Raw genomic sequence first — 18,962 nt, forward strand, 5'->3', positions numbered from 1 at the left:
CACCCTTGGGTGGAGAGCATCTGGAGCTGCAGATTTAAAAATGTCTAGCCCTTCCAGAAGATCCCTAACTACATCTGCACTGACTGAAGGCCTGACAGAGCTAATAGGTCAGGATTCTCAAACTGTAGGGTCATAAACACGATAGGAACTCATGACCACTCTGCTCTTTCCAGTTTGCTAAATGGGAAAGGGATTGCTGAAGGATTCCAGTATAGAATGGGCTGAGAACTCCTGAGGTAGAAAATTGCATGTCCTGGTTCTTAATTAGTGTCTTAAGTGTTTCTCTGAAATATCCCAAATTGGTATTTTATACAGAACAATGAGGAAGAATACTGAAGAGAGATCTGGTTCCAGTGGAATTATATCTTTCTTGTTTTAATATTTTTACCAAGAAACCTGTGTCTCAATTGTTGGATTTTTTCATTCCATTTTTAATTATTCCAATGCAGACTAAGAAGTATCAGGACTTGTTTAATCAGTATTTTCCATCCATTAGCTAGAGTTAATTTCTTCCACTGGATCAAAAAAATCCCACAAAATTTACATGTCACTACGCTCATTTGCTCACTCCCATCACTTAAAAGACTTGGCCCATAACTTAGGAGGATTTTTTAAAATCAAATAGCCTCAGAACTCCAAAGACAGAAGGTGCAATCTAAAGAAGCTGTGCACCTAGCTACACCTTCACAAGTGACAGCAGTAGCTAGCTTGTGACATCCTGCCACACAATTAATCAGCTAACATTCAGCTGAAATGAGACTTCAAGTTATAGGTCCAATTCTACGTGAGAAAACTTTGGTTTACAATATGAGCCAGTATAGTTTAGTGTTGACAAAAAATAATTACGAACAACAAAACTGCACCATATGGACTCAGCTTCATTTTCACTTGTGGTTTAGGCCAGGATTTTGTCTTAGCTCTTCAATCCAGAAATAATTAATCACTAAATAGCTATAACCCTTCAACTGCAAGCTGATATTGTTGTTAGCGAACTTGTGCAACATTTCTGTAAGGTCTTCGTTAGATAGCTCTTGGCCATGATCTAAAATAATTAGGAAACTCAGATCTCTTGGAGCAAAGCTGACCATCTGAGGACTTACCAATTTCTGGATTTCAAACTCTGCAGTGGTTTGCCAGTATCCCCTGTCATCAGAGCTTTCCACCTTGACCTGGAAACCAGATGCAGAAGCTATGGCTGCTCCTTCCAAGCTAAGGGCCAAAGCCTGTAACCTTTGATTGTGCTGGTAACGATGGATAGGCTCACGCCCTATCATCAGGCTCCAAACATTAATAGTCCCTGCATACAAAGGCAGAAAAAATGATTGCATGCTACCCTATTAAATTCACGCTTAAAAGTAGGTACCACTAGTATCTCTTAGGTACCACTAGTATCCATACTGAGGCAGTTTGACTGTTCCTCAATGCTCCAGGGATGGGCAAACCATTCACTAGAAGGATTGGGTTAAGGTGGGAGGAGGAACCCTTAGCTATTTAAGACCTTTATCTGCTGTACACTTGCCCTCAGCTAGAGACAGAGAAAAATGAGAGAGCACCCAGATTAAAGCATTAAGTGACATTAGTTTAATCGATTGTAAGGCCAGAAGGGACCTTGGAAGACCATCAGGTCCAGCCCCCTGCACCAAGCAGGAAAGACAACGGAGGGTCAGATGATCCCAGCCAGGTGACTGTCTGGTCTCCTCTCGAAATTATTGCATTTACAAGTTTGAAAAAAGGTACTTACATACTTTTGGACTGTGCAAAAGAACAGCAAAGTAGTCTTTATAAAGTGAATCCACCTTATGTTACCATGGAAGTTACATATCGTTTGCAACAAAAAGCCAAATCTTAGTATTTTAGAGAACAAAGGAAATGTAGAGATGATCATTTTTTAAAGCAAAACCAGTACAGACTGACACAGAACTGACTAACAATTGCACTGGCTAGCTCCATAAATCTTCAGAATTCTACTAAAAAGTGGGGGCATATAAAAGCAAATGGCTGAATTTCAACACAGAAGATTAATCTGGAGTTACAAGCATGTTATAGAACAGGTGGGTTAGACAAAAAAAAGTGAACTAAATTTCTCTCCTGAGCTGCTACTACACTGAATTTAAACAGAGCATCAATTCCTCACCATGAGACAGGATCATAGCTGAAGATGCCTTCCTTCTACTTAAGCATGGCCATTAATGATGAAATGATTAATGATGGCTACTACTTCAAAAGGAAACATAAAAGCTCTGACAAGCAGCTGTGGATGGGCACCCATGCCAGTTTGCAAGCGCTCCTTCCATATCCCAAAGGAGGCAAAGCAGGAATGTGGTAATGAAACTGCACATAGTGGAAATGGTATCTAAATGAGTTTAAATTGATTTATGTTTGCTTTTGTAAAGATTATTTGGTATCTGAAAAGTGCTACCACTGTGAAATAATGCAGACAATCCTTAAGATCTCAGTCTAATGGCACTCCTATCGAATATTTATATTCTTCATCAAGGGAATGAGGACCATAATGGGGACCACTTTTGTTTTATTAGGGATGCATATTTAAATTAATCTGCTATTTGCCTAAACAATTAGCCGCTTCTGTTTGTGTACACAAAGCCAAAACTGCAATTAGGCTTCCATCAAAAAGATAAGTCCCGACTAAAACTGTCCCGGTGGAGTCATAAGGGCTCAGAGCAGAACTTTCCAAAATTACTTCTTAGCATAATGGTAATTATGTTAATTGTTTGAAAGGTAAATAACTGCTGAACTGGTTTTTGAAAAGAAGAATGATAGGACATGCCACATGCAAACGCATGTGCCCATGTGCTGAAAGCAAGTTAACAATTTTAAATGGACAGGGTTAGCTGCTGTTTGCTTTGGATACTATAGTTTGTCAAGAATATCAACATAAAGAAAGAGGCTTTTTGATTTGCATGCTTTGTAGTAAACAGCAAGTCCACATCACCAAACTAGCACACCAAGGATGAAGTCTGATTAAGTTGTGGACTTAATTTAAATTAACTACTACGTATACCAATATTGACCTTAACAGAGGTTTTTAAGGCAGAAATGTAAGTTTCTGTTTATGAGAAATAGACTTTTTATTGGATTTAATCTACTTATTTTCTAAGCTCCTCTGGGAAGCTGGTCTTCGTCCTCTTCTTCTTTTGACGCTCTCCAAACAACAAAACTGAAATAGTAAATCAGAGACCTGCTACATTGCAAATTGGTTCTTCTTTCACACAAGGCATTATGAAATAAGCCAAAAAGTAGGAGCAATAAGGAGGGGGAATGTTGAGATATGTAGGGAGCAAGAGCTGATTAGTGTTTTCTTTGATCTGAATTAATACACATCAATTAAATATCACTTTAAAATATGTGCATGTAATTGTGTAGAATGCATGGAGTTTTATACATGGCTTGCACACATCAGTGAACAGCCAGGAAACATTACACTGGGAACATTTAGTAGGTAAGAGTTACAGCAATTCTGATGGGACATTACTATGAAGCACTACAGGTTCTTTCACACAGCCGTACCAGAGTGTCGTCAGCCTTCACACTATTCATGTTGAAGGCAGGGCATAGTGGCACCTGAAAGACTAAATCACTCAGTCATAAAATAAGTAGGTAATAGACTGCTTCATCAGATGCTATGAATGGACTTGCAAAGAGCAGGGGTACCTAAATAGAAAGGAGTGGGAGGGGGCACTGCTGAGAAAAGTGAAGGTGGGCTGAAGAGACAAAAGGGAAAAACAACGTAGTTAACCCACTGAGGGACATAAGGGTTAAAACAGCTACTCCAGGTAAAGGGATAAGAATCCAGAATCTCTGCTGAAACCACACTTAACACAATCCAGTTTGCATGACTGCTTGTTCCGCAATTTTGCATTAAAACTGGGTTTTAAAGTATTGTTATTTAAAACTAATGCAACAATTCCTGTGGCATGAGATGGGATAAGAAAAAGGAAAAGTCACATTTCTAGTTAAATTATCTGCATATAAAACACATTTTAAGAAATATTTTCTAAAAGGTACTAAAACATAAGATTTACTAGAATGGATAAAATAAATGATTTGCATAATCTGCACTCATACTTCCAGCAGTAGCTAATGCTTCACTTTCACACAAAAACACTTTGCTACGATGAAGTTCAGATTCCATACACATAATAGCACAAGTGCCTTTCAAGACAATAGTTTTAAAAAGGAAAAGTCCATAAAACGTCAGAAACCCATGAAATTCAGAATACAAATGGTACTTCTACAACATGCCAGAGTTACATTACTACAACTCTGACTCTGCTCCAACAGAGCAGATTGATTTAGAAACAAATGCATGCTTATTCTCCAGGCTGACTTGAGAAAACGTGTGTGTGTTCAGCTGGAGTGTCTAAACAGGGAAGTCAGTTAAGAACAAGATAGTGTATTTTTTGCTGTGTGACATTACAATCACTGCTTTAGCATGCCTGATGAACATTTAGTATTAACATCCCCTTGTTACAACTGGTCTCAGATGGCAAACTATTTGGGACAGGGAAAGACTTTTACTCTGTTTCTACTATGCATCTCTAACCCTGACTGGAAGCAGGAGGTGCTTACTTAGAATTGGACAATTATGGAGGACGTCTTTCTGTCAAGGGGGAGTGAGTCAGAGGTGTTCCCCATTATCAATACAAGCCTCGTATGTTCCATTCTTTACAAAGTCAGCACTGAAGATACATCTCGCAGAGAACTGGTTTTATAATCAGCTTCACATAAACTTCTCTCTGGTAAAAAATATTATATCTGCCACTATGTGAACCTTAGCACTTATTCATACAAAAAAAAAAAATCTAATGTCATGATATAGGAGGTCCACATCAGCATAAAACCAAAGAATGAATATACATATGTAGCTGTCCTCTTTATTCCCATTAATTCTATTTGGGAGTTTCACCCCTGCCTTTCCTACTTTGATCCAAAACAATTTAACATAAAACTTCTTCATTGTTAAATATTTTGTTTTCAATAGAGGAAGCTGGAAAAAATCCCCATCATATAACTTCATGGTGAAATTTGAAATAGCAATTGTATGATCTACAAGGAAGATATTGCCTGAAATTATAGGGAAATAAACTATTAATGAAACACATGAATTGGAAAGAGCTTTGGCTTGAAGTCCAAAACTTATTATCTTGAATTCTGGATGTTTGCCAAAAAGCACTTTTAGTCTGAAAGGCCAGTGGCACCTAACAAAGTTTGATATTATGAAACCTACTAGGACTAGAAGCATATGTTAAATGTAATTAAAAAGTTACAATTCCCATAGCATTCCCACTGAAATCTCAGTTTTCAAAGGGCATAGCAAATACTACTTGCCTTGCTAAGTCACAAAATACTGAACCTTAAAAATCACATTGAGATAAGTATTGTTTCTTCCCACAGCAGCCACCGAGTCAATTTTATCATGATTGTTGTGCTTGCTCTCTCAAAAAATTATTACTACATATGTTTATTGAAGTCACCAAGCCTGTAGAAAACAGCATGGCTCCATGAACAGGGCAAAGTACTAGAGGAATAAAAGCTGAATTCTGTTCCCAAGACCATATTTAAGTGAATTACTTCACCTTTCCTTGGCTATTTACTGACGAATCTATAAAATAGTGATGACATTTACCCTTTCCTTTCTATATCAATGCTAAATATAAGTTTTTAGATACTGAGGAACTAAAACCTGTAATATTGAGTAACTCCAAATTTTGCCAAATGTGCATTGTTGTTGTTTTCAAGTACTGTAAGACAATCTTCTCTCCATAAACACAGAGGTGCTGTGCATCAAAAGGAACATTTACATGGAAGGCAGAATTAGTATATATCAGGGCTGTCCAACTGGTAGCCAATGGACTGCATGTGCCAGAGAGATTAGCATGTGGCCCCTGGCCTCCAGGTCCAGGTACTAACACTTTGCTCTGGCCCCAGAGTCCCAGGCTCCCCCTATTCCCTAAAGCTTCCACTGCCTGCTCCAGCCCCTGGGGGCAGGGGGGAGTAGCTTAGCCCACATGGACCTTTGCAGCATCCATGCCATTACAGTGCAGTGGAAGTTGCTTACTGTGCTGGGGGTGGGGAGGGGGCATGTTGCAGCACATCCATGTGGCACAGGGTCAGGAGCTATGTGCCATGTTTCTACAGCATTGGGAGAAGAAGGGAACACATGGCATGCTGCAGAGTGTCTGTGCAGCATGCAGAAGAACTGCGTGGCACGTTTCAATGCATCCACAAAGGTCAGGAGGACTGTGCAGCATATCCACATGGAAGAAGCTGGAGGAAGATTGTGGCTTGGGGTCTCACACGGCACATCAGCAGCCCATACGGTATGGCAGTAGTGGGTCTGTATGGTACACAGGGGCTCAAGGCACTGGGTTGTGTGTTGGCACATGCAGTGTGTGGCTGGGGGACCTGTTGCCCCTGCCACCCAGAAGCTGGACAGCCCTGGTACAGATTTACCCAAACTAGTTTGTTTACAACTAGATCAGGTCAATCTATATTACAATGCAGCCTGCAATGTAGACATAGCCTTTCACAGGTACCATTTAAGTACATGTAAGCCAAACTCTGGTGCAAAGGCAATGTTGTGGCATATTTTGGCACTGGGAAGTGTACTACAGATATTTATCTTCATCAGAAGCCTCCATTTCTGATACTGTAAACACAGTACAGCAGTTTCAACATCAGTGGACATCACCCACAAACAGCTCCCAGAGCCTCTCATTCCCCATCTTGTCTGCTGAAACAGTAGACTAGGCTTTTAGTCTAACAAGAGGAACTGAAAATGGAGCATGCATACAGGCAAGGCATTCTCCTTGGTGCAGAAGTCACTTTCATTTGTTCCACGTCAAGTCGTCAACCTATGGCAAGTAGCTACTCCTGTTGAGGTTTCAAAATATTAACATAAATGGGGACAATATCATTTCCCTCCAACACGCACAGACACACATGGGAGCTCAAGTCTTCAAAAAAGTATGTTCTCATTGTAAACCACAGAGTTTTCAAGTCAAGCAATGAGAATCTGGAGGGGGGGTGGTTAAAGTAGACTGCTGTTCCCCAAAAGCTGTGGCTCACAGCCAAAGGCAGGCAAGCATGGAGCAGATGGAGTCCTGGCAAGGCCTCTACTGTCCCTGCATTAGCAGCATCTGCTCATTACCCAGAACCCTAGCCTGCTTTATCTAATGCTCCAGGAAAAGCATTTTGATTTGATTCATTTCAGTACGGTAACGTGCAACACAATTAGTGGTAAAATCAAACTGGAGACCTGCCAATGCTGACAATAGGAAACAAGGCAGAAGAAATATGAGGCCAGTGGGTCGGAATTCAAAAATCACAACTGTGGATCAAGTTGCCAAATCTTGCTGCCCCAGGTGTACATGCAGTGTTCCTACTGGGCACCCAGAGGGGAGGAGGGAACTTATACTTTATCCCAATACAATTTTTTTATCTCCCTCTCCCTACATCTGCCTGTCTGAAGCTGTCACCCATGGGACCATTCACCTAGATTCTCAATTCAGTTGTTTCTGAGTGACATCATTTAGCCAGGGTTCACTTTTGAACAGCCATCCTACAAGATACCCTTTTGTTTGCTATATTTCTTATGCCTTAAGTGTTTGCTACTACTGAACTGCTAAAACAGTACTATAGGCAGGCACTGAATGAGGAAATTCTGCCTGCTTGTTCTTCTGTGTGATCAGATGCCAAGAACATCGCTGCTTGAGCTCTGTTGAACTGGGAGAAACTGATGTTATCTCAATGAGTCTGCTAGCCAGGGATTCAGCAGAGAAGTCTAGACTCTTTGCCTGACAGCACCACCTCCAACATGAGCAGATGGTTTCTCTGTATTAGTCAAACTTACAAAACAAAGGAGAAAGGGAGCTGTAAAAGTACAACAGATAAAGAGCATGCAAAGTTGTAAAGTTTTTGGCACTTAGATTAAAACTATTTTCTCCACCAAACTGTAAATATATACTTTGCAACTACAATGCTGGAAAACATTTGCAAAGCAATAAAAAATCCCTATTTGTAGGAAAATTAGATCTGTTCTGACCAAAGCTCTTACATGAGGATAATCACTGTCATGTCACAAAGCCCTTTAAATAATCTACCCAGTAAAGTTAAAACAGATCAGTTTATTAAAATCAGTTTGTTACACTTAGATTACAACATACAGTTCAAAACAAGGACCCTGAAAAAACAGTTTATTAAAGCTGTTGTCAGAGAAAGACTACAAGACAAATTAATATAAAAGCAGAGAGCTTTGCTCTTTGTTGCCTGCTAAATTTAGAAAGCCAAAGCCAAAACTAGCATTGTGTACTGAAATAATCTATGACTCTGATAACCAGGGTCAATTTATATAGATTAATAAAAAAAATGGATGTAATGAGGAAACTTTGCATTAATGATCTCCAGTGACAGCAAACAACTGTAGCACAGTTTATATTGAAAAACAACCCCTCTATAATCAGAATACTTTGTTTCTTTTGTAGAGATTGGTTGTTTTTGATCATGTTATTTTAATATTTATGGATCTGAATCTCTGATATGTTTGACTGCTATAGTGTATTTTCTTTTCTGCTACCTGATAATATTACATTGCATCATAATCAGCACCAATACAGTAGTTCTGGAATATTAACAAGTTTTGATTTAAACAGATAAAAAGAAAAGGACTTCTTACTATCAAAACACAAAAATTATGTATTGGAGGATATGAATAGGATTTAGTTTTGCTTGGGACACAATAGAATCCTAACTACATAAATTTACTCTATCCAAGCCTCTCCTTTTTAATAACTGTCACCCCATCTCCTTGTTCTAGTCATTCTTTGCCTCTTGATTCTGTATTATCTCTGGTATAGCCTAAATGTTATACCTTTTCACTTGCATGCTAAACAATTTTTACCATATTTTCCCACATGCAACATGCACTTTTTCTCCCTTCCCCCTACTAAGTCCCCCAAAATTGGGGTGCATATATTAAGTCAGGAAGTTGGTTTTCTGACTAGGATAGAAGCATCCTGCTTTGATTTCTGCTCCACAGTGCAACAGCTGTTGCATTATTATTCAGGTAGCTGAGGGAGTCAATTGACTTAAGGGCTCATTGTTCTTTACCCCAGCGGTGTTAACAATTGTCTCCCCTTTTTAACGGTCTTGAAGTTCCACTAATCAAGCTAGGCTTCCTTAGGGTGCTTTTGCTGGCTGTTAGCTGCTTCTGATCTGTCTCCTCCAATTTCAGAGCCTTGGAGACTCTTTAGCTTGACGGTTATCAACCAGGGGTCTAAGGCCTCCTGGGGGGCCATGGGCAGGTTTCAGGGGGTCCGCCTGGCTTGACCTGGCATGGGGAGGAGCTGCCTTAGTGCCCCAGGGTTAACATGAGTCCCAAGGAAGGGGTGGGGACAGGCCTGCCCTGCCTGGCCCCACAGGATCCATCTTGAGGGTGGCACTGCAGGTGGGAGAGGCTCCACATTGCTACTACTCAGGTGAGTGGGGCCCCAGGGCTCTCTGCTGCCAAGCCCTACCCACTGCACCTGGGGTCACGGGGGCAAGACTGGGGAGCTGGGCAGTTGTGGCATAGGTGGGCCATGGAGTGTTTATAGCATGCGGTGGGGGGCCCCAGGAAGAAAAAGGTTGAGAACCCCTGTCTTAGATCTTTTCAAAATCAGAGATCCGCCCTTGGAGACAAGCCTTCAGCAACAGCTAGGGTTTCAGCTCTAGTTAAGCAGGAGAGAAAGGGTGACTCAGTTGAACATTAGGGCCTGTCCCCACTCTATGTGACCATAACTCTGGAAAAATCTTTTCTTTGTCATTGTGCCTTTCAGAAATAAGCTTTGTATTATATTCAGAGACACGTAGTGTGTAAGAAAATATGGTATTTCTATCAGTAAGGATACATGACAAAAACAATATGTGTTGCTTACAAAAAGAAGGCTTTCTTTGTTAATAATGTACTGTAACCCCTAAGCACTACAAATTAAAGCAACATTAAAGAAAAAGTTCTGTGTATATACCCTATGTATACTTTATGCAAGGAACCAGAAGGGAGAATCTAGGTTTTGTTAACCAAGCTTTGCAAGCTTATCATAAACTTGCCTCAGGGCACCCTAAGAAAAATCAGGCTGAAGGAAGAATATTTAATATTTTTATAGCAAACAAGTTATTTGCTTAAGATGGCTTGGCTGGTCCACAGGCTGGCACTCAAACCTTGTGCAGCAGTTCCAATAGGAATTAAACATCAGTTTTAATGGGTGCTATGTTCCAATGCCTCCTAATGCATTTAGGGTTATTGGCCAACTTTTTCACATAAAAGCAAGTGTGTGTGTGTGTATACAGGATTATAGACACACAAAAAGCTGAGCACAGCTGCTTCATTTTTGTAAAGCCTTTTTTTTTAAATAGGGAGGAGAGTTATGGTTACTTACCATCCTCATAAGCTGCTACAGCCAGAGAGCTGTTTATCCTCACAAAGGAGACATATGGCTGTGGTCCAGGTTCAGCAGCGCCATGCATTGATTCCAGGATGGGGGCTGTGTAGTCCCAGGTGCGAGTGTCCCACAACCTCACATCCCCTGATGTATATCTGGAAGAGAAGGATGCTATTGATTCCAAAAATATTTTTGAGAAGATTCAGTGGGGAGGAAAGAAATGAGAAGAGAATTAAACACCACTCAGTGGATTTCATTAGGCTTAGATCTATGGCACTACAACATAGAAAGGTATCTCTAATTCTCCTTTTATTTACGCTGGATTTATATCAACATAATTCCACCAACTTCAGTAAAGTTATTCCTGATTTACACTGTTGAGTACAGAATCCGGCACATTAAAGGAAACAGCCAAGAAATAAGCCTTTTACAGTAATTCTTATTATTGTAGTTATAAAATGATACCAACCACATACGTTAACTTTCTAGAAATGATGCAAGGAGAGTAGGGTACAGGGAAATAATATAAGTAGTAGTGGCTATAACGTAAGAAAACCTAGACTGTAGTTTATTAACCTTTTGCCTTAAAATTCCTCTCTTTGGAAGTACAATAAATGAAAGTTTACTGGCAGTAGGTTTTTACACTATATTGAGAATTAATGCACGTTCCTTATCCATGAAAATTTGACTAAGCTCCTGAAGACTAATTGCTTTGCTCATATAATTCAGTCCTGCTTTCAGAATCCAAGCAATGCTAACTTCTCATGGAACGCTCTCTCAACGAGACATGTCATTTCTGGTTTTATTTTCATTTGACAAAGCAACAAAATGCAAACTACACTAGCCACACCTGATTTCAGACAGCATGTTTTAAAGGCACTAACCACAGAACCAAAAAAAGGGGGTGGGGGAAAGAGTTGGGAAGAGTATTGGATGCCTCCTAATGTATTTAGGGTTACTGGCCAACTTTTTCACATAAAAGTAAGTATGTGTGTGCATGTATACAAGCAGAATGGAGATGAAACAAGTGTGCAGAAAGAACATAAAATGACTTATCCTACGTATCAGCTCCCTCTACTACTGGTCAAAGAGCACTATCAATTTGAGGTGGAAAGAACATATGAATGGCATACTTAGGCATTTAATATGGTCACAGGAGGTCTGCAACTCTGAAAGCTGTAAAACAGCATCTATTTCTTTTCCCATTATAGCACAGATCCAGATAGGATTTTACAAATGAAAAACTACCCAAGGCCACACACCCTATGGACTGCACCAGCAAGGGCTGCACAGGCAGCACTATTATGAGCTAGAGGTCCCCCAGGCTGTACTTCGGATGGGCACCTCTACACATGCAGGCACCCTGGCCTCACCCTGAGCTTCCTGGTTATAGACTCTCATGCTAAACTGTGCAGCTCCGAGTCACCTCTTGGGGCAGAGGCAGGAAGTGGAAGGATAAGAGTAGAATGCAGACCCCAGCCAATGCTCGTCAAAGTACTGGGGGAGCTTGGAGGGAGGGCTACAAATTAACTCCACAGGCTGTCAGTTAGACAGTCCTACGATAAAGGACGGGCTTATGGTTCAGGCGCTTGACTAGAAGCCCAGAGACCTTGAATTTGCTCCCCCATCAGAGAATACCCTTGCTTCTGAACCATAAAGTACTTTGGAGGGTAAATTCCTAAATCTCTCCTGTTCAAACTGCTCAACAAATATTTATTGGGCCTGAAACATCAAGAAAGAACCATAGAGTTTGGTGGTCAGGGAATAATTTGTGCTGTGGATCACAGAAAAAAGGGACATGAACTTTGGTATTCTGCCCGAGTGCTGTTTGATACACACTGGTGGTTATGGAGGGGCACCCTTTTCCTCCTCAGTTCTGTGAAAAAACATCCAAATCCTGTGACTCTAGCTCTTCATTTCCAAATTTCCAGTGCATTTATTAAAAACAAGTTGAAAATGCCCAAAACAAAACAGAACATTTTAATTCATTTTATTTCATATGTAACAATATGTTTCATTTAATCCAATGGGCTGTTTTCAGTTCATCTAAAAATGAACTGTTTTTATTCCAGATTGACTCAAAATAATTTTTTTCTTTTGTTTTTTCAGCTTTGTCACAAAACCACTAAAAACAATAATTTGCACAGCTCTGCTGTCACCCCTGAACATGCCACAAGTTGAATTCCCCCTCTCCCCCTGCAACCATGACATTTTGGGAGTCATTATTTCTGAGTTGCTTTTCATTCCCCTTCTCGTGCCTGCACAGGTAGGGTTCATAGTTTCATGCTCATCTCCTCAGCCACAAGGACAAAAAAAATCTTGTTTTTCCTCTTTTAACAGGAACCAGAGATTGTCCTAGAATCACATTTACTCAGGAAATTAAGGCTTTAAGAGAAACAAATTCACCCCCAGCATGAGCAGAAGGAAAAAGCAACAGTATATACCATTACACATAAGCATATTTGTTGGCACTTATTCAGACTGGGGAGTATAAAAAACAACCATGAGGGTTGGGATGGGAGTTAAAAGGCTTAAGTGAAAATATCAGGAGAGAAAGAATCTGGTATTTTTGCAAGCTCTGCCTACCTTCACTACAGAACATGCAAAGGGAATGCTCCAAAGCTCAGAACATGCCACCACACATAACAAAAAGCAAAGGGCTGATTGGTATTGGATCCTTAACTGTAAAATTACATAGATTTTAGTGTCCAAAGGAGTTTTTAAAACTATAGCATTCTTTTAATGCTACTGTAAAAGGTAGCACTCCCTCAGTCTGTAAAACCCATAGTTCTTTCAAAAATTTTAAAGGAACAGGAATTCTTCCTTTCTATTTAAACAATTTCTTTTTACAGCAAGGCAAATGGCAGAAGAATGTGGTGCACAGTGTACAACAGGCTCCCAAATGATACATTTATTATAACAAACCCCATTAAAGCATGCCACCTTCAACAGAATGACAGAATTGGAAGGGATCACCCTGGCCAGAGTGCAGTCCTGCATGAACACTGGCACCCCTGTAATAAATGTTCTTGTGGGCCCTTTTGGACAAACTTCAAATACTTTTTAAGGTTTCTTGAGCAAATGTAGTTTTGATGATTGAAGCTGAACTGACCTATATAATCAAGTCCTTTATCAGAGACCAGGTGTAGTAATTCTAAACCCATTGTCTGGTTGTTTGTTGAGACTGCCAACAAAGGTGACAAAGATGATACGTGCACTTTTATGCTAGGGAAAAAAATTCTAGTTGATTTATAATAGAACAATAAAGAGATGCTATTTTCTATTATATGGGCAGCATTCAGCTGTTTTCTATTTTCTGCCCACTGTTCTCATTGGTCAAATTCGGTAACAAATACATACAGCTGTACCTCTTTTGACCCAGACTGCTCGCCGAAATTCTAGGACATGCAGACTGCTCCAGTTAGAAGAAACTGATGATGGAAACAGTTTATTTACAAACATTTACCCAAGTCCTGTTTCCCTGAGCACAGGAGGGATCAAAGAACAAGACACAATCCCTTTGCCTGTAGTTCCAATCATCTTTCAGCCAAGACCCTGGTCCAAAAGCTCTCTCTTGGCATGTCTCAGAGTCACAAAATATGTGTGTCCATGCTGTGTCTTGTTTTCAGCCATCTCTTTCTATACACTTCTCTGTTTCTCTTCCCTCCTCACTCCCAAAAAATACTCAGCAAAGCTTCTCAATCCAGACAGTTCAAACTGATGACTGGACTCGGATGTGCTTTTGTTGTGGGCAGTGACACATTTGACTGTCTCTTACACTTCTCTTAAATGAAAGACAGCAGTTATACTCACCAGTTTCAATGAAATTTGGCACAAACAATAACAACACCCATTCCTTCAAAACGGCCATTCAGATACACACTTCACTGAAAATAAGATTACCAAACAAGTGTCCTAAGCTAGAGTAGCAGAAAAGTCAATATATCTGCATCCCACCACCTTCAAACAGCAGTGTCTACTCACAATGCATTTCTGGATTGTTTCAAATAACCCACGTGCTGTCCACCCTCTTATTCCAAATGCTGCAAGGATTTTTCCCCAAACTATTTACCTCACACACCAAGCATCCAGTCAGCACCCCACACCATGACTTTCCACAGTCATGCCGATGTTGGCAAGAAATCTTTGTCAAGAAAATGCTTGCTTGCCTACCTGGAGAGGTAGGCAAGCAAGCAAAAGAAGGATTTTCCAGGGTCGTTGAAATATTCAACGACCCTGGAAAATCCTTCTTTTAAATGCTACAGGCAGATGTATCTAACTGGTGGCCCACAGGCTGCATCTGACCTGCAAGGAGTTAACGTGCAGCCCCCCCAGGCTCGTGCCCAGCGCCCATTGCTTCCACTGCTCCAGCTGCTGTGGCAGCCGTGACTGGAGTCTCTGGGGTGGGAGTGCAGTGGGAGCCCTGGTGAGCTCACGGCAGCACCAGCAGTGGGTTTCAGGTGGGCAGCTTGTGCTGCTCACATGGCAGTTGAAAGAGGGTGGGGAAGGGGCTACATTTATCATTAGCTTCAACCTTAAGGTGATCTTCAAGTCCATACCTACTGACCATCTATACTGTAAATCCCTAAATTCAAACCCCAGCAATACTCCAGACCAACCCTAGAAGCTCTGCTGAGCTGCCAGATGCAAGATTCACCCTGGTCCCATTTACTTCTTGGCCCTCCCCTTTCTGAAGAGAGTTTGGAGTCCGTGAGTGCTGCAAGCCTCATGCACATGGAGTATGTGAGCAGCACAATTCCTTCCTGCTGACTTCTGACCCTTCTGCATCTCATTCCTTTATTACCCATGAGCAGAGTCTATAAACACACCCCAGAAGAGTTTTGCATGTGAACCTGGGATACATCTTAGTGGTTTGCTCAAAAACAGTGCAGTGCAATATGAAAAGCTTTGCTGCAAGCTACAAGGTATAATACACATGAGGAAACGCTGTTCTTGTGGCCCTGGCCAGTGAAGACAACCTCCAAGTTGAACATATATATCACTAAAGACATTCCCTTAATGTCTCTTTCACTATTGTACTGTATGTAGCTTTTATATTTCTGTAACTATATATATGCTCTGTTATTCTTTTTGGCAATGTTGTTATAACTCTGAAAAACCATTCCTGTAATAAACCTTAAGAAAGTTACTATATAAAACACTGGCATGATGGATTTGGGTAAATAAACCTGTTTTAACGGACCAACAATTAACACTTGCACTTAAATTTTGCAAACATTAACCTTTGAAACAGTTCACTAAGGAGGGACTATTTTTTGTTTGCATTTTAACTATGAAGTGTATTATGCTTAAGTAACTTTGTCAAGGCTGTCAACAGCACATTACAGTCAAACTGAAAAACAACCATGACTAATTTCACTAGAGCAGTGATATCAAATATATGACCTGTGGGCTAGATCTGGCCTATGGAACCATTACATTTGGCCTGCCAATAGTCTGGCAAGCTACCGAAGTTGGTGGGGGGTGGCCACTGGAGTATGCCCTGCTGCAGAATTCAGGGTCCCCAGACCCCTGATGGATATTACCATTGGTGGCAGGGAGGCAAGCAATGGCTCTGCAGATGCAGCTCTCATTTACCCCACTGTTGCCCACTCCTCCCCTAGCACTGCTGCTTGTTCCCCCAACCACTCTGCCACTCAATACCTGGCTTGCACTGCTGCCCACTCCCAGGCTCACTGCAGCTCCTGCTGGCTCCATGAATCTGGCCTGGGAGGAGCCCCACAGTCCAGATCTGGCTCAGGGTGAGTTTGACACCTCTCTACTTGAGCAATGTTGTAGATACCTGCTTACAGAAATAGTAACTTAACTGTTTTTTACAGTTAAAAACTCTAAGGAGGTAAATCATTTTCTCAGTCATTTCTCTGGTGGTGAAAGTGGAAGAAAGGAGTTACAAAGAAAGCCCATGGCTTGCCTTTGCTCACATTCCAGGGTGACTCAGCAGTGGGCACTGAAACGCAAAGCGCACGTGGAAGGAGCTGGACACGCGGGAGCCAGGCACTGTTCTAATGAAGTGGTGCTGAAGAGGCAGACAATTTCATGTGAGGGAAAACAATGAAAAGCTGGACAAAAACAAAATCCGACTAAAAAAGCCTAACTAAATTGGATAGCAAGAGCCAGAACAAATCTAGGGAAGGGGTGAGGAAGGCTGATTTCTCTCCAGAGCCCCAGATGTCTTTATCGTTGCCTAATGACAATTATACTCAACCAATTAAGACACTGCTAGCACAGTTGCATTGTTAGTAAGCCTTTGGCCCCCAGTATTGATGGCTGTCTAATTAGAGTTTGTGCAAAGTACAACTGCAACTAATATGTAAGCTGACAAATACACAAAAGAAAAAAAAAACCTGTTAACAGGAGAATTTTCAAAACAGAAAGTTCAGTCATGCAGTCCATGGCATCAATGCAAGCAACCACTGAGTGCCATTATCCCCCTGCTTTACCTGTAACACATTAGAGCACGTTTGTGATTTTTCAGACAGTATGCCTGGTAGTTGTGCATGACGGCTGGTCTCAGTGTTTTAGGAATCTTAGACAAACATTTGTCTAAGGTGGTTTAGATAGGTGCCTTGAGGAAGGGGTTGGACTGGATGGCCTTCTGAGGTCCCTTCCAGCCTACTTGTCCATGATTCTGTTTTCCTTCAGCGTTCCTAGTACTTACAGGGGGGAAAAAATCATTCCAATGAAATAGTTTGGACCAACTGTCACTGATTTTCTATGGCAATAGTGTGTTGGTATAAACTTGTCAGGTACACTACTCCAAGTACAGGTTTCCCTTGCTTTATGCTATACATGTGTTAATGGAAAACAGTGCAACTACTCACATTGGCATAAAGGGAACCTACTTTACAATGTAACAAATAGGGATATGTTCCAAGACCTCGACTGGACTGACCCCTAGGCCCGTTTCTATCACTGTTACAAGACAATTTTGGTACTCACCAACAGCAGACAGTATGGCGCTGCTGCCAGGCGACTTCATGGCTCATAGCTCCTGGCCCACCACGGTGATGGGGCTGGACTAGGCTGGGCTGCAGGGGCTGGCGCTGCAAAGGAGCCGAGTGTGGGGCTGTCCCTGGGCGAGGGGCTTCACAGCGGTGTTGCCCCCATGTGCGGCGCTGGCACGGGGATCGGGGGTGAGGAAGGGGCAGGGGGCACGAGTCCATCCCTGGCTTCAGGTCTTCGCTGCAGCCTCCATCGCCCTCCACTGCCATACCCACAATGGGATCTCTCCCCACACCTACTAGCACCGCACGCGAGGGGTGGCATGAGGGTGGCGCCGCTATGAAGACCCTGGCCCAGGGACAGCCCCGCACCCAACCCTGGGTGTTGGGGGGGAGCGAGGGGCATGAGCAGGGCCAGGAGGTTGTTGGGGGAGGGGAAAAGACAGCACATGGCACTGCTCCCTGGCCTATAGCGTCATTCCCACAATGCACTGCACAAAGCAGCTGACTGCAGGCTTCCACCACACCGAGCGCATAGGAGTGAATTTACCTCACATATAACGAATTTTTGGTATAAAAAGAGTCATCACATAAGAGCGAATTCGCACATACAGAACCCACATAAAGCAAGGGAAACCTCTACATAATTCCAGAGAAACTCGCTACTTTTTAACACCAAACATCTGCAAGAAAGAGGCTCCAAAATCAATTTATTATTCTCACAATTCTTTGAAATATGTAGCAAGAAAAAAAAATGAGAGACGGGGAAAACTTTTACTTCACAGTTAGTTTTAGTTTCCAGAAGGCAAATTTTGTTCTGTTTCCAGGTACCTGTGGTGATCAACAAAACAAAAACCCAACAACTTTGTTTCAGGCAGTCAGTGACCATCTGTTAATACTCAAAAGATCTGATTATGAAAACCTTACAATGTCACCACTCTTATTGAAGTCGGTAGGAATTTTGCTCAAGTAGTGATCCATAGTCAGAGCTCAGAATTTAAACGGGTGCCTGTTGATAAGCAAGTAAAATAATAATGAGCACTTTGTACTATCCTGGTGCATCGAACATCTCAAATCTTTCATCTTTAGTCCACCAACAGCAACTAACCAGTCCTTCATGAAGTTAATCAAGGTATCCAAGTCAACAGACCCTTGTGTACGGTTTTGGTTTTTTGGGGGTGGGGGGGGAGCCTCAGTTAAACATGCTAATCCACATAAGGCCTTGTTTATTCAAATCCTTAGAAAGCTTCATCGCTTCCACAAGGCTCCTGCAAGTGACTTACAAACATCTAAAGGATGTAAACATCAGGGATGCAGAGGAATTATTTAGGATAGGATATGGGAGTATAACTAGAATAGTATGAAAAATGTATTTATAAAAAAAAGTGTAGGGGGGAATTATGATCTGAATATCAGGGAAAACTTTCTGATGGTAAGGGGAGTGATGGAAAAATCGCCATGTAAATCAATACTAGACAAAGCAGAAGGTTGGGGGAAACAAAACAAAAACAGCCTTTGAAATAATCATGCAACTGGTAGACCAAATTAAATGCCCCTTCTC

At 41.5% G+C, this 18,962-nt stretch overlaps 1 protein-coding gene across 1 annotated transcript in view; it reads right to left on the bottom strand.

Annotated features, from left to right (window-relative positions):
• The window catches only part of FBXW8 (F-box and WD repeat domain containing 8), a gene marked incomplete at its 5' end in the record, with an annotated part of 68,616 nt that overhangs the window by 27,588 nt on the left and 22,066 nt on the right, over positions 1 to 18,962 (bottom strand). Inside the window, 2 exons of the mRNA XM_019506678.1 lie at positions 1,101 to 1,297; positions 10,437 to 10,594. Of these exons, the coding sequence (XP_019362223.1) occupies positions 1,101 to 1,297; positions 10,437 to 10,594 (355 nt within the window). The remainder of the gene's footprint in view (positions 1 to 1,100; positions 1,298 to 10,436; positions 10,595 to 18,962) is intronic.

Source organism: Gavialis gangeticus, unplaced genomic scaffold (genome assembly GCF_001723915.1).
Source record: "Gavialis gangeticus isolate Ggan-Ray unplaced genomic scaffold, GavGan_comp1, whole genome shotgun sequence".
NCBI lineage: Eukaryota > Metazoa > Chordata > Crocodylia > Gavialidae > Gavialis > Gavialis gangeticus.